General features: G+C 42.5%; 1 protein-coding gene across 4 annotated transcripts in view; it reads right to left on the reverse strand.

The window, feature by feature from the left end:
- SMARCC1 (SWI/SNF related BAF chromatin remodeling complex subunit C1) overlaps window positions 1–16,465 on the reverse strand; it is a 139,479-nt gene that overhangs the window by 33,958 nt on the left and 89,056 nt on the right. For all 4 annotated transcript variants that reach the window (XM_075923022.2, XM_075923023.2, XM_075923024.2 and 1 more), the window contains 3 exons: window positions 13,611–13,725; window positions 12,095–12,249; window positions 3,633–3,767 (listed from right to left, as the gene is read on the reverse strand). In XM_075923022.2, coding sequence (XP_075779137.2) covers window positions 3,633–3,767; window positions 12,095–12,249; window positions 13,611–13,725 — 405 coding nt within the window. The remainder of the gene's footprint in view (window positions 1–3,632; window positions 3,768–12,094; window positions 12,250–13,610; window positions 13,726–16,465) is intronic.

Here is a 16,465-nt window from a genome sequence, read left to right on the forward strand (position 1 = left end):
GCTCTGAAACTACTGAGCCACACTCCCAAAGAAGTGCAAAAAGACAGATTTAAAATGACATGTAACATATTGTGACTTCCCTAGCACTAGGCTTCGTGAGGGTTTTGTCATCAATACACATATGTTTTCCGTCAAGGCTGATCAGTACCCATGCATTTACATTTCAATGCTCAGAGCCAGGTGATACTGTGATAATGAAAAATCATACGAGAGCTAAATCAGATTGGCTCAGCCTGGATCAGTGCTCATCACAAACCAATGCATGAACAACTTGACTCATGGAGATGACAGGAAATGGGGACGCGTGGTATCATCAGAGTGACAGAAGGTTCTTCGATATATTTGCTGTCAACATTTACAACAGGAAAAGATTAAGAACAGCACAATGTTGTCAAGCTGCCTCAAAATGATGCACAATTAGAAATGGCTGATAAATCTGATATGTGCACACTACAGCAGCCACAGCAGGTTCATCATTCTACCTCCTCCACTGCCTTTCCACGACAGTAAAAAGAAGGCATTCATTCATGTGTTACTACAATTTCTGGGCCAACAATGCTGCATTCAACAGACTTTCCAGTTACACATAATCAGCGCTGACAGTGCTGAAATGGCTTCAGATTACAAACTGAACAAAATGTGTTATGCATAAAACCTTCTCCCCTCCCACAGCCCTACTTGCAGATTTCTTTTAAGTTACAGGCAGGTGTCCTTTACTATAATAGAAGACTGGGACTGCTCAAACGGAGCTATATGGATAGGTGGGTACAGAATCTAGCACAGTAGCATGGAACTTCTGTTTTGGTTAAATTTAATTACTCTACTAAATATCCAGAGTGTCAGTGGATAAAGCTGAATTTTGGCTACCAGGAGCCGGGGGGAACTCATAAATAAAATGCTAAAAAGAAAAATGTCAGGAGGCCTCAAAACGAAAGGCTGTCACTGTAATGGTGTATTTCCCCTAAAGACAAGAAAATCTAGAGAGACCCTTTTCAACTTAGTTACAGCCATTTCTTTATTTGCCAGTCAGTATAAGAGGCAGCCATGCATAGTGGAACAGCTAAGGATACTAGGCAAAGAACAAACACCTTTTGACTTTCTGCTCTGATAGAAGACCAGAGTTTGCCAAAATCTGCCAGTCTGACTAATGCTAAGATGAGGATGTAAATTCCATTACATTCACATGTGAGGACTGCCACAATGTCACAGGAATTGCACCTAGATCTCTCCCAACCTAAACCCCAAGTGATACTCCAGCGACACATTTGTCCATATATCTGGGCAGAGACCCTCGCCCTATTGCCTTTTGACTGGAGACTTTAAGGATGCACAGCTCCCTGCCGTACATGGTGATACCCTCAGCAAGCCCATCTGCCTGAAGACCAGCTGTTGTGTGATGCTGTCCGAGGACTATGAAAAAGCATGTTGCTAGCAGTTACAAGTTAGCATATAGCACAGTCTAAGCAAACATTTATTCTTAGGGAAAAACGCATTATGAAGAAATATATAGAAACAACAACAGATATCAACACACACTGAGCATACAAGGAGTCACTCATCAGTGTTAGAGAGCCCTAGCAGGCCAAAGTATCTCCAAATCTTATGCAAGGGTTGGGGCCTGCCTTGGACAGAAAGTCACGACCATTTGCTGGGTCAGAAAGTTAGACAGCTCAAGTTTATCTGTTGGTTTTTTTTAACCAAATGGCGTTTCTTTATTTCCTTGTCTGTGGAAAGTCAAGCTTGACCGAGTCTGCACAAACCACTGCTGGGCATGGTACCTCTCTAGAGTTATTTAGTTTCAGTGATTCACCTTAATCACTCCCCAACGTGTCTAGTTCCTGTCAGAGCTGTGATAAAAATCCTCCCTCGTGGAGTAGAACACAATCTCATAGAAACCAACTGTAAATTTAATGCAGGCCCCAAAAACATTGCCTGCTATTGCAATATCTGTCACAATGCCAAGTATGAAAAACCCACGAACTATAGATCACTCTCTCATAAATAGGGATGTTAAAATGCATTTAATTATGTAATTGTGTAAACGCTGTAAATTAGCAATTACATAGGGGGTCGGGGAGCAGCCTGCGCACACCGGCTCTCACCTGCCACTCCCTCCCGCCACTCTACTGCCTTTGATACGGAGGCGGAAGCATAGGGGAGGAGGACACTGCATGTAACCATGCATGTTAAACAATGAGCCCAGGATCATCGATTAACCATGTAAACAGTTACATTTTCACAACCCTACTCATCACCTCATTTACTTCCACCACTGCACTGCCCACAAAGAGATTAAAAAATGATTTCACCAGGTTAAAAACAAACAAACAAACAAACAAACAAACAAACAAACAAACAAACAAACAAACCACATCAAGACTGATGAAAAATTTAACTGAGGTCAGCACAGAAGGATACCATGTCTCATTAAAAAAACCAGCAACACTGTTTCAGAGGCTGATTCAGTGTATGCTGCATATCCTGCAAAGACAAATATCTCTTCTCCTAGTCATTTCTGATTCTAACTGTGCAGAACAAAGGAATGTTAAAACAAGGGACTCAAAAAGCCACAAAAGTCACTCGTTTGTTACTATCGATTTGCATTTGGCATGTCATGTTTCAAACGAGCAGAAACCAAACTAAACCTGTGTCCTAGCTCCTACTATTATTATGTCAGTCTCTTCCCAGAAAAAGAATGCTGATTCTTTGATCAGTAATCATCTGATCCTGAGGATCAACTCCTCCTCTTTTCCCTCCCTTGTCTCTAACTCCTTGCCTTCTAGCCAATCTGAGCATTTTCCTAGATCTGTGTCTTCCTGGCTCCCTTTCCTCTGTCCCATTTTCTTAGGTTTGTTTTTGACACTTTTAACCTGCCACTTTCCGACTATTTCTTCTTATTCCCATCAATCCCTATGACTGCATCCTCCGTTTTGCTCTCCTTTGCTTCCTCTCCTTCCGCCCTCAGGAGCTACCTATTCTTTTTTCAGTAATCACAATCCTTGAATCACAAATTACTCCTTTCCACCGACTCATCAGATGTCATCTCTGCGCAGGCGCTGTACATTTTCATCCCAAAATGAATACAGGGTGGGGGCAAGAGGCAAATTAGGGGCCAATACATAATAGCTAGTACTAACTCACTCTTTTACATTACAGAAGAGATTGTGGGCAGACACATCAGAGAGATGAATCAAACCGTTTAATCTGAGAACTATGAATTCTAGGGGTATGTCTAATTATACTGCAACTAGACAGCAGTGGCTGGCCAGTGCCAGAAGACACTGCTGGTGCTAATGGCCTGTTTAAATGCCTTGTAGACATTCAGGTTCTGTCCAAGCTCTGGGACCTTTCCATCTCACAGGATCCTAGAACCAGGATTCCTGCCAAACCACAAACATTCACACCACAGTGAAATAGGCCCTTATACCAAAAGGTTGAATCAGCTGGTATAGGCCAGTGGAGGGTTTTTAATTGCGGTGTAGATATACCCTAGGTGAGCTAACAAGAGCTATACATTTAAACGGTGGGGAATAGAAGAAATTACTAATATGCCAGCTATTCTGACATGCAGAGAACTCTCTAACTATTGGCTTGCTCTAAGATATCACAGAGAATTAGTCTTCTGTACTTACTGCTTCTTTCTCTCTGTCCATGATTGTTTCCAGCTCTTCAAAATGACGAAGTTTGATCTCTAGTTTCTTCATTTGTGTTTCCACCAGGAGGGCTACCAAGGACTTGATCTTTCTCTCTTCCACTGCTGCTAAGTGCTAAGGGAAAACACACAAAGGTTAACATTTGTTCACTTTCACCAAACATTTATTTTCAATACTTTATTCTCACAATGATAATCCTCCTAGAATTCTGAAGTCAAAATAGACAGATGTTCAGCTTACATATAAATGAATATTGTACAATCTCACTCCCTCTAGACAATTTGATTTTGCCTTAGAACCTTTTGAATTTGTCAGCAACCGGAGTAGAGGTATTATAATGGGAAAGCAAGGGGCTAACAAGGGATCTAGGGTAAAAGATACATGCTGCCTAGTTACATGTGATCTAAAAAGTCTTTACTATTGTGTTTGCGAGGTTATTACACAAAAAGATACTCAGAAAGACTGAGGAAATGTCAAGTATTCCTCTGTCATTCTAGAGAGCATCACAGAACTGAACTGGAGGTTATGTAACTAGTTAAAAGTGGATCCCATTACAATATTCAACAGCAAACAAATACAATTACAATTCTGCCCAGAGTAGCAGTTCCGTTTCAACGTGTACCTTGCTTGACGGTCAATGTGTCAAGTCTGTTGAAAGATTAAGAAGAACATCCATACTGAGTCAGATCAAAGGTTCATATAATATTCTGTCTTGAGAGAGTGACCAGTGCCAGATGCCCCAGAGGGAATGAACAGAACAGATAAGCATCAAGTGATCCGTTCCCCTGTCGATCATTCCCAGCTTCTGACTGACACCATCCCTGCCCATCCTGCCTAATGGCCATTGATGGACCTATCCTCCATGAATGTATTTAGCTCTGTTTTGAACCCTCTTATAGTCTTGGCCTTCATTACATCCTCTGGCAAAGAGTTCCACAGGTTGACTAAGTGTTGTGGGAAGAAACACTTCCTTTTGTTTTAAACCTGCTGCCTATTAATTTCATTTGGTGACCCCTAGTTCTTGTGTTAGGAGAAGGAATAAATAGCACTTCCTCTCCACTAATCATGATTTTATATTCATATCCCCCCTACTCGTCCCTTTTCCAAGCTCAAAAGTCCCAGTCTTATTAATCTCTCCTTACACACATCCCATTCCATTCCCCTAATCATTTTGTTGCCCTTTTCTAAACCTTTTCCAATTCCAATACATCTGTTTTTGAGAAGGCGAGACCACATCTGCATACAGTATTCAAGTATACCACTGATTTATATAGAGGCAATATGATATTTTCTGTATTATTATCTATCCCTTTCTTAATGATTCCCAACATTTTATTCCCTTTTTGGATTGCTGCTGCACATTTAGTGAATGTTTTCAGATAACTATCCACAGTGACTCCAAGATCTTCTTGTTGAATGGTAACAGCTAATCTAGACCCCTTCATTTTATACGTATAGCTGGGATTATGTTTTCTAATATGGATTACTTTGCATTTATCAACATGTAATTTCATCTGCCATTTTGTTGCCTAGTCACTCAGTTCTGAGACCTCCTTTTGTAGCTCTTTGCAGTCTAGCTGGGACTTACCTATCTTGAGTAACTTGGTAACATCTGCAAATTTTGACACCTCACTGTTTACCTTTTTTTCCTGACCATTTAATGAATCTGTTGAAAAGGACTGATCCCAGAACAGACCACTAGTTAACTCTCTCCATTCTGAAAACAAGATAATTTATTCCTATCCTTTGTTTCCTATCTTGTAACAAGTTACCAAGGACCTTCTCTCATCACATAACAGCTTACTTTCCTTAAGAGCATTTGGGAGTGATCTTGTTAAATGCTTTCTGAAAAAATCTAAGTAGATATCCACTAGATTTCCCCTTATTCACGTGGCTGATTCCCTCAAAGAATTGTATTAGATTGGAGAGGCATGATTTCCCTTTACAAAACTATACTGACTCTTCCCCAACAAATTGTGTTAATCTATATGTCTGAAAACATTGTTTTTTACTACAGTTTCAACCTATTTGCTTGATAAGGACATAGGCTTACCAGCCTGTAACTGCCAGGATCACCTCTGGAGCCCTTTTTAAAAATAGGCATCACATTTGCTATCTTCCAATCAGTGGGTAAAAAAAATCTGATTTAAATTATAGGTTATATAACACAGTTAGTAATGCTGCAATTTCACATTTGAGTTTCTTCAGAACTCTTGGCTGAATACCATCTGGTCCTGGTGACCTATTACTGTTTAATTTATCAATTTGTTCCAAGACCACTTCTAATGACACTTCAATCTGGGACAATTCCTCAGATTTGTCACTAAAAGAGAATGGCTCAGGTTTGGGAATCCCCCTCACATTCTCAGCCATGAAGACTGATTCAAAGAATTCATTTAATTTCTTTGCAATGGCCTTATCATGCTTCAGTGCTCCTTTAGCATCTTGATCATTCAGTGGCCCCACTGGCTGGTTAGCCGGCTTCCTGCTTCTGATGTACTTATATAAAAGAAATCCCAGGTATTTTTTTTGTTTTTTTTTACAATCCGTTAGCTACAGCATAGTTCTTTTATGAAAAACTGAAACTATACTCTACATTTAAGAGTGAAAAAACTGATTGTAGTCAAAACCAACAAACCTCAACTCTTTCCCTCAAGCTTTATCTTTACTATTGCAGATAATCAGCTGTACGTCTAGGGATAATTAATCATTTAAATACATGGTATCTAAATGAGACCACTCTCTAGTACTGCTTGAGTATTTCAGTTTAAAATGAAAAGACAGAAGGATGAGCACTTTAACTGACCACGTACACACTAGCTACTGTTATAACTCACTGCTCAAATACAAAAGAATTCAGCAAAGCTAGCTACACAGTGTGGTGATACTGCAGAACTGGGTCTGGGAATGGTTTTGAGAAGCTTGTGCTCTGGTTTCACTAGACAGGAACAGTGTGGTTGTGTCTAGGCTAGGGCCTCAGAAGAAAGGGGAAAAATAACTGATACTGTTGATACTGTTGAAGAAGAATCTCCTATTGCCCATGTTATAGGGAACTGTTACTATGGAAAGGTGATCATGATCTTAGCACCGAAGTGGGAGCCAGGACTTCTCAAATGGTGGATTCCCCATCTCCGGAAATTTTTAAATCCAGATTGGATGTTTTTCTAAAAGATCTGCTCTAGTTCAAACAAATTATTTCATGGAAGTGTTATGAGCCATGTTATGCAAAAGGTCACAATGATCCCTTTTGGCTTGATAATCTAGGAACCAGCAATCTTGTCACGGGCTGTTTTGATCAACCACATGACTAGATAATAGGGATGTACGCGACTAGTCGACTACACAATAAGCACATGCTTATCGGTAGTTGAGCAGTGACTAAACTAGCTGCTCTCCTCTCCCCCCACTGCCTTTATCAGCACCATCTCTGCAGCAGAACAGGGAAGGCAGAGGCGCAGCAGGGAAACAGTGAAGTGGGAACTGAAGCAGTGCCTGTTCATGTTGATCCTACCTGCTTCGCCTCTCCCTTTGAAATGTACATTATACATTTACATTGTACATTTCAAAGGCAGAGGCACAGCGGGAGAGTGAGTGCCTTCCCCTCTTATTGACTAATTGAGTAGCCGATGGAAATTACATTAATCGAAATGTAACATCCCTACTAGATAAAGGGCACTACATCCATCTACAGCAATAAGTGGGTTCAGGAGTAAAAATAAAGTCATGAAATGCTTTTTCACGGATCAGGAAAATTAATTCAGCAATCTGAGGTTGGAAAGGGAAGAGATGTAATGGGCGTACCCCCAACTAATTTTAGGATACAACCTCCCCCGCCCGCCCAAACTATTATTTACCATTTAGAGCCTTTCACCAAAAATGTTAAAGTACTTTACAAACTGCGTGTATGGGAATTATTAGATCCATCCTACATATAGGAAACTGCAATGCAGAGGTGAAACGACTTACCCAAATTCAAAATTACTAGCAGATGTGCAAAAAGAAACCTTGTCTCCTGATGACCAGCTCCTAACTCACCAACAGACTGTGCTGCTTCCAAACCACAAACACATTCTTTTGATAATACTGTCCCCCAGCCACCAACCTTCTCCAGAAAAGCTAAATGCAAGTTTTCTCCTGAGACGCTTGCTATTTCTAATGCAAAGTAGGGATGTAAGCGACTAGCAAATGCTTATTGGACAGTCGACTAGTGACTCGACTAGTTGCTTCTCCCCCTTGCTGCCCCTATCAGAGAGGCAGCAAGGGGGGGAGCAGGATCTGGTGTGGGGGTGAGGGGAAGCCAGCTTAAAAGCCGGTTCCCCCCCATCATTGTCTCCATGGGGGAACGGGGGGGGGGGAGAAGGAGGAGAGCAGGGGCACAGCGGGGAACTGGAAGCACTTCTGCTTTTCAAATGGAGTAAGTGCTGGGCTCTTGCTACATTGCAAAAGCAGAAGCGCTGCAGGGAGCCTGGGGCAAGCCTGTGGGGAGCCATCCCATGGCTCTTGTACATTTCAAAAGCAGGGAGCGCGGGGCCAGCAGGGGACTGTTTGAGTCCCCCACTGGCCATACTCCCTGCGGCACTTGCTATATTTCAAAGGCAGAGGCGCCCTTATCAACTGATTGAATAGTCGATGCAAACTACATAGGCTATTTGATTAGTTGATTAATCTAAATTTAACATCCTTAGTGTGAAGTTTGCAATACTATAGTAGCTTTCCATATAAACTAGAGTTAGCAGTCCAGGGTTAATATTAGAGTTGAAATTATTCCATCTCAGACAAGACATGGCTCACTCAAGGCCTTAATGCTGTCTGAAGTTTTAATGCAAATGGGAAGAGAAGTTCTTGTTGCACTCCAATTCTACTCCAGAATATGAAGGTCCTGATTACAGGACCTTATTTCCACTAATATAAATGCCCTCTGTTTGTCTTTGTCAAAAATCAAAATGACTGCATTATCCAACCTCCTTTTTCCACTGATATCCACCACCAAAGGAAGAAAATGGGGACATGAGTTTTATTGGGAGAAGGAAGCCTCTCAAAATAAGATTAAATTTCACTCCTATTTACATTTTTATTGCCTGCGTGATGCTCAGACTATAAGGGTTTTTTTGCTATTTGCAGAAGAACTACTAATTTCTAATCTTCAGCCCTAGATGCAGTCATGCACAATTACCTACAATGAAACCACGTAGTCTGATGCTCCAGCACCTCCTTGGGAAACAGTCCCACAATATAAGACTAGAAGTTGGCTTTCCATAAGGACTTCATGCTCTGACTGCTTCATAAAGTACTCCCAGACAGCTAGCAACTGGTACTGCACTGACTACACATGAAAACTAGGCTGCAGTTTGAAAAGAAACATTCACTAGAGTTATCAAATATCATGGGATCATGTAGCAAACATCTTCAACAGTGAGATATTCTGCCATTACCACCAGTCTGCACTACTTTTTTTTGCACCCAAAGGAAATATACAGTATGTATTTAAGTATCTCACAGAGCAAGAGTCCAGAATACCATACTTAGTTGCACACACAGCAGATGTACAGCACTTATTATGCATCCCAACACATCATACATTATACAAGAAATCATATTAATGCCTCAGTTCTGCCATCTGCAAAATGGGGATAATACACATTGCCCAAGCATGATGTGAAGTTTAGTGTTTGATAGGCTATTTAAGATCCTCAGAGAAAAGGTTCTGCAGAAATTAGAACAGAATTAAAAACATCCCTTTGATCATCTTACCACCACGTGATGAAAAAGGAATTCCAGACCCAAGAAGCACAACTCAGGGACACTTGCTATATTTTCACAATTGTGTGGGTTATCATAGAAGATAGAGGGTTATCAAAGCAGAGAGATCTCAAAGGAGTGTCAAAACATGACTTTTAAATGGCTCCAAATATCTGCTTTGCAGTGCTAACATAGTTATGAAACATGATTTGATTCCATCATAGCTTGTGCATCAACATTTGAGCTCTCAATTAATCCTAGATATTGAAGATGCAAGGGACCCAAAAAAAAAAAAGAACCAGCTCGATCATCAGATCTCAGGTTGAATTTATATAAAGCTGATAAAGAAAACAATACCTTGGTAGTCACATCAATGTAGTTTTGACCTCACCCCTTTTCTCAGATAAGTCTCAATAAAATGATGCATGACAGGTCAAAGACTTTTAACCATTCAAGATCAAGACCTTTGAGAGTTTGAACTGTCCCATTTGAGTGACATCACCATACCCTAACTTGACAGACTGCTCATCTCTCAAATACAAATTCACAGCAATTTCAAACTAATCAGGAGCAAGTACAACATGCTCAGTGGAAAGGGATAAGGCCTATATTAAAAAAACCTAGTCTGTAGATAGATTACATGCAGACACATCTGAACTATTAGAATCATGACAGAAGCCAGAGTAGGACTCATCATCTGGGAACATAAGAAACAACAGAGACTAAAATCTGCTTCCTGAGCACAGACTAGTTTAAAGGGAAGTTAAGTCTATGTTCTGGAAAGGAGTTTCTAGTGTTTTCCTGACAAGGATTGCTGAGCTCCTTCAGAACCAGAGGCTCCACTATAAACTAGGAGGGAGTGCACTATGTACAGGTTGAACCTCTGTAGTCTGGAACCCTTGGGTTCTGACCGGTGCCGAACCAGAGAATTTTCGGAATCACAGAAGGTCAATACTGAAGTGAGTGGGGGGTCTCTATTTTTATTTCACCAAGGTGAATAAATGGAACAATGCTTGCTACGCTGCTTAGTAATATATGACTGTACAGGCTGAACCTCTCTAGTCAGGCACACTCTGGTCTGGCAATATCTGTGGTTCAGCACAATTTTAGTTAGCCAGATGTTCACTTATCACGGGTGTGGTCAAGTTTCCCACAGTTCCATAAAGTTTGTTTACAGCTACCAGTCCTGGCTTTCAGTGTTCTATGCTGTTATTCAGTACTATTTTACACCCCAGAATATCTTCTCAGAGCTCACAGCTGTTTCTACATGTTGCAGCGAGAGGAGACCACATGTGCCCCAATCAGGACCTGGGGGCAGAGGGTAGTGTGCAAAGTCTCTTGCCTCATGCCCCACTCTGTCAGGGCTTGCAGTTGCTAGAGAGAATGTCCAGCAGTTTTAAAGAGACAGCGGTTCCCTCTGATGCCGTGCGCCCCTGGTGGGGGAGGAGACTTCACACACTCCCTCATCCCCAGGTCTTGATTGGCCTGGGGATGGGGGAAGGGCAGGGCAGCCACGGGCCAGATCTGCTGGTTTGGCAGGCCAGAACAAGCCCGCAGAGATTTGCTTTTTTTGCAACTGTGTCACACTTTAGACTCATATTTAGCTTGGTCCACTCTGATCCCTAGATCCCTTTCTGCCATACTCCTTCCTAGACAGTCTCTTCGCATTCTGTATGTGTGAAACTGGTTGTTCCTTCCTAAGTGGAGTACTTTACATATATCCTTATTAAACTTCATCCTGTTTACTTCAGACCATTTCTCTAGTTTGTCCAGATCATTTTGAATTATGACCCTATCCTCCAAAGCAGTTGCAACCCCTCCCAGCTTGGTATCATCTGTATACTCTCTATGCCAATATTTACATTATTGATGAAGATATCTAACAATCAGTTCCAAAACAGACCCCTGAGGAACCCCACATGATGAGGTCATGTGAGATCCTATAAATGCTTTAGTAAAGTCTAGGTATTCCACATCCACCACTTCTCCCTTATCCACAGGATCTGTTATCCTATCAAAGAAAGATAACAGAATGGTTTAACATGATTTGTTCTTTACAAATTTATACTGGCTATTATTTTAAGAACTAAGTTCTTAACTGGTTAAGGCACTGCAAAGGCAATATTCCCGCTTTTAATATTTGCATCTCCACATCAAATGCTGCAAATGAGACACATCTACCCTGACTTAATTAGCCTGATTAACACTGGTCCTGCGATAGACAGGTAACCTCCTTTGCTGTTATATATACTCCAGATTCTGTAATTTCCACTGCAACTTGTCTGATGAAGTGGGTTTTACTCACAAAAACTTATGACCCAATAAATCTGTTAATCTCTAAGGTGCAAAAGGACCCCTTGATTTTCAGTTACAGACTAGTCCTCAGACTATTTATTATGCAAAATCTTGGAGTGACCTCTCATCAAAAATTATTGCTCACCCCTGCATTACACACTGAAAAGATGGGGATGCTCACTCTGACTTCAGTAGATTTGCTATAGTAACATTAAACTGTTGACAGAGAAACAATTTCATTTAATGATAGTGTTCAAACAGCGGAAGTGCAAGAGCACAAACACTGCATTTAGGATACTAGGGATTAGCACTTAGAAGTCCCAGTGGTTTGGAACAATGGGCCATTTTTTAATTGATCCCAATTGAAACTGGAAGTCAGCTGCAGTTGACATTTGTGTATGACAAACCTTTGCTTTGGTGGCAGCTGAGGCAAGAGCAGCAGCTGCAGCTGTAGCTACATTTCCTTCAGAGATTTCGTGTTCCACTTTCCTCTTCCCAGCTTCATTTTCCTTGTCTTTGCATGCATCAACGTTTTCCTTGTTCTCTTCTGCCTCCTTCTCTTCTAAAGAGAAGACCCAATACTTTTTTTGCAATCATTCTTCACTGAATAACTGTCACATCAGGAACAGGCTTTACATAGAATATACTTGTACTCACGCAGCACAAACCCATCCACAAGCACATTATAACACTCCCACTTAGGTGCTTTATGTTATAGCACCTCGGCATTTCTTCACATGCTGCCATAGAAGTATTTTAAACACCTCCAACAAAATGTATACTCCAGAGAGTCTGTCCCCCCCTTCAAGGGTGATGGTTACGAAGTGCTTTAATTTTCTATCCCGTGCATTCTTCTCTCCCCATCTTTTTCTTAGTCTTAATATCAAAATATTGTTAAGTTGTATTTCCAGTAAACAAATTCCAGTATCATCAACATTTTGAGACACAAATGGAGACCTTTTTATTGTCTTGCTCTGCCCTCTCTTAAAATCCTGACCAAAAAAATCTTATAAAAAAAGCTGTGTCACACCTATAGGACACAATCAGAACACAGATTCGTGTAAGAACTGACACAGTATTTTCTATAATATATCTTCTATAATATATAAAGGAGAATGTTTGTATGTTTGTGCGCTAATAACTTGGATACTATAAAAGCTACTGCAGCCAAACTTTGCATGGGATAATCTTTCATCCAGGAGAAGGTTTTAAGGTACTGTGGGAGGCAAGAGATGAGAGACCAACGCCTCTCCCCGGGGCTTCACGGAGATTGGCAGTGCAGGGAGAAGCGGCTTCCCGGTGGAAGTGGTGGGGACAGTCACTCACTAATACCGGTGGAGGGACAAGGAAGTGGAGGGTGGGCTCGGGTGCCGGCGGAAGGCACGCGACTCCTTTCCCCCTCCTTCCCCCTAAGGGTCCTCACCTCAGTTATATCAACTCTCCCGAGCAACGCCGGGTAACTCCAGCTAGTTTTAAAATGTAGGACAACATTAGGGTTTTTCAGTACTGTATTCCCAACCAGTCAAATGAAATGGTTTGTACAACCTCATAAGGAATATTTGCTATTAAGCAGAACCCTATGTTCATAGTAGCTCCTCTCATCTGCTTCTTTACATTAGGAATATGGAAAAAAACCTCATTTATCTGGTCTGTGCTCACTTTAGTTTAGCAATCTGCTCATCCTGTTCCTACAGCCAAAATGAAAAAAATCCCTAAGCTGAAGTCCGAAATGATTACAATATGAATTTAGCACTTGAGCTTTTCTGTGAAATGAATTGGAATATCTACTGCTGAACCATGATGCAGATCAGATGTGTGTGAAGAAATACTTTTGCTACAATTAAGTTTTTAGTCTAATTCCTACAACTGTGGAGAAAAGCTTTTAAAACTAAAATGCAGTTCACACAACAGCTGGTGTCTTACCTGACTTGGTATCAGCAGTGACTTCATTGTCCTGCTCCTTTTCTGGATTTCTCTCATTTTCTCCTTCCTGCACCTTATCTCGTTCCTCTAGTTCGCCTTCTCCTTTGTTTTCAATCTGATGTATTGGAGGCATAGGAAGGAAGAGGGAAAGCAAAACGTAAGAAGAAATCCCTTCTTAGCTTGGTCACAGATTCACTTAGAAATGCTCTATCATCCTTGGGAAGTTGGACTCTATTTAGGACTCCTGGATTGTTCTTTTCACAACCATCATCAAGATTCTTGGGGATGAAGCAATTGCCATATTGGATCAGACCTAAGAGCCATCTCTAGTCCAGCAGGCCATCTTCAACATGCGGGCAGCACCGGATTTTGCTTCGTTGAGTATGCCAGAAACCTCACAACAGGGAGAGGTGGAACAATCTTGTCCCTCCCCAAAGATTTCATTCTAATCCCTAATGGTTAGAGATTGGTTTAAGACCAAAGTATGAGATTGTATATCCTTTCCAGCATTTTTGTTAGCATTCAGTACTATAAACCTGGATATTCTTGCCATCCACATGAACAATCCATCTCTTTTTGAATCTTAGTAAGTTCTTGGCCTCAATAATATCATGTGGCAATTAGTGCTGCCACATTAATTACACACAGCAGGAGGGAGTATTTTTGTCCAACAGAAAAAAGCAACAGGTATTTGCAAACATGTGACACAAGAAAGGGAAATAAAATGGAGCGCATGATTGCCTCTAACAGCAACTTTCGTTCAAGATGCGTATCCCTATGAATGCACCACATCTAGATGTTCTGGGGCATCTGTGAACTTCTTAATATAAATTTTTGTCAGCTGTCTACATAGGTGCCCTAGACACCCTTGTGCCCTGATATATCAGTATATATAGAGAAGACCACCTGCCACCTACCTTGCCAGGTCTTACTCAACCACAAAAGTCCCAAGAAAGAGACTCTGAGGAAGAGGGAAGAGGGCAGGTAGTGGAGTATCCACTGGGGGACACATCTCAAAAAACTCAAGAGTACTGTACATGGTACTCAGTTGTGATGAAGAATGGTTGGGACACTATCAACCTAACAGTCAATGAAGGTGCAAACAGCTCTTTGTGGAGATTCCTACGTCAGGAAGGATACTGTCAATTGACTTTAATTCTTATATGCTTCATTTTAACTACCCAATCTTCAGATACTTACCGATTCCCTCTACCTTCCTGATTTTCTATACCCTCTGCTCCCTGTCTCCCACCTCCTCCTTTTTTTCCCCCTTCTCCCCACCTCCTTCTCTCTTATTTATTTTGGGTCTGCACATCCTAAATTCAAAACTCCAGTCATCTGAAGAAGTGGGCTGTGCCTACGAAAGCTCATGATCCCATCTACATGTTTTGTTAGTCTATAAAGTGCTACCAGACCATTCGTGGTTTTCTTCTGTACAGGCAGTCCCCGGGTTACATACAAGATAAGGACTATAGGTTTGTTCTTAAGTTGAATTTGTATGTAAGTCGGAACTGGCTCCAGATTCAGCTGCTGTTGAAAATGATCAGCGGCTGACTACAGGAAGCCCTAGGCAGAGTTGCTCTGCCCCCGGCTTCCTCGAATCAGCCGCTGATCAGTTTCAACAGCGGCTGAATCTGGACTCCTGGGACAGAACAGCTGGGGCACTGCCGGGTAGGTCCCCGCAGGACCAACCCGGCAGCACCCCAGCTGCTCTACCCCAGGCGTCCCGCAACAAATGCCTGGTCTGCTGGGGGGGGGCGCACTAGCTGTGCCCCCTTTCCCCCCCAGCAGACCAGGGAGACCCGAGCAAAGCCACGGAGGCGCAGAGGTCCCGCCGCCTCTGCGGCTTTGCTCCTGTCTCCCTGCTGTGCTGGGGGGGAGTCCCGCCCAGCACAGCAGGGAGACCCAAGCAAAGCCGCACAGGCGGCGAGACCCCGCTGCTCGTGCGGCTTTGCTCCTGTCTCCCTGCTGTGCAAAGCCGCAGAGGCAGGGGATCCCGCCGCCTCTGCGGCTTTGCTCAGGTCTCCCTGCTGTGCTGGGGAGTCCCCCCCAGCACACCAGGGAGACCCGGAGCAGCTTTTCTCGCCCCGGAGGACGTGGTGGCGGGACGGCTGCGCTCTGGGCGGTCCCGCCGCCCACGAGCTCCGGGGCGAGAAAAGCCCCGTTCGTAAGTGCGGATCCGACATAAGTCTTGCCCACATGCTCAGGGTTTAGCTGATCGCCATATTTGGGGTCAGGAAGGAATTTTCCTCCAGGGTAGATTGGCAGAGGCCCTGGAGGTTTTTCGCCTTCCTCTGTAGCATGGGGTACAGATCACAGCTGGAGGATTCTCTGCATCTTGGAGTCTTCAAAGTATTTGAAGGCTTCAGTATCTGAGATATAGGTGAGAGGATTATTCTAGGAGGGGTGGGTGAGATTCTGTGGCCTGCACTGTGCGGGGGGTCAGACTAGATGATCATAATGGTCCCTTCTGACCTTGAAGTCTATGAGTCTATGAGATTGGCTAGTCATAGTCTAGCTCTTAGTAGACATTTATCTAGATTACAAACCCCAACATTATAATCACCTTCTGCTGACTATCTTAGTAGGAGAGATAAAGGTCTGAACAGACAGGCTGAATTCCTCTTTCATTCTTACACAGCCTGTCTAAGGCAGTTAGTTAGTTGTTCCCAAACTTTTCAGCATCACACCCCCCTTTCTGATTTTTGAACACCCCCCCCCCTTGTTGAGGGGGAAAAAAAAAAAAGGAACTGAGCACGGCAGCAAAACTTGATGGAGGAGGGGGCTGGGTCGCCTTGCTCCCCCCTGGAATTTTGGCACGCCCCCCAGTTTGGGAACCCATGCTCTAAGGCAGT

The sequence above is a fragment of the Pelodiscus sinensis genome, chromosome 2 (assembly GCF_052426305.1).
Source record: "Pelodiscus sinensis isolate ZL-2025 chromosome 2, ASM5242630v1, whole genome shotgun sequence".
NCBI lineage: Eukaryota > Metazoa > Chordata > Testudines > Trionychidae > Pelodiscus > Pelodiscus sinensis.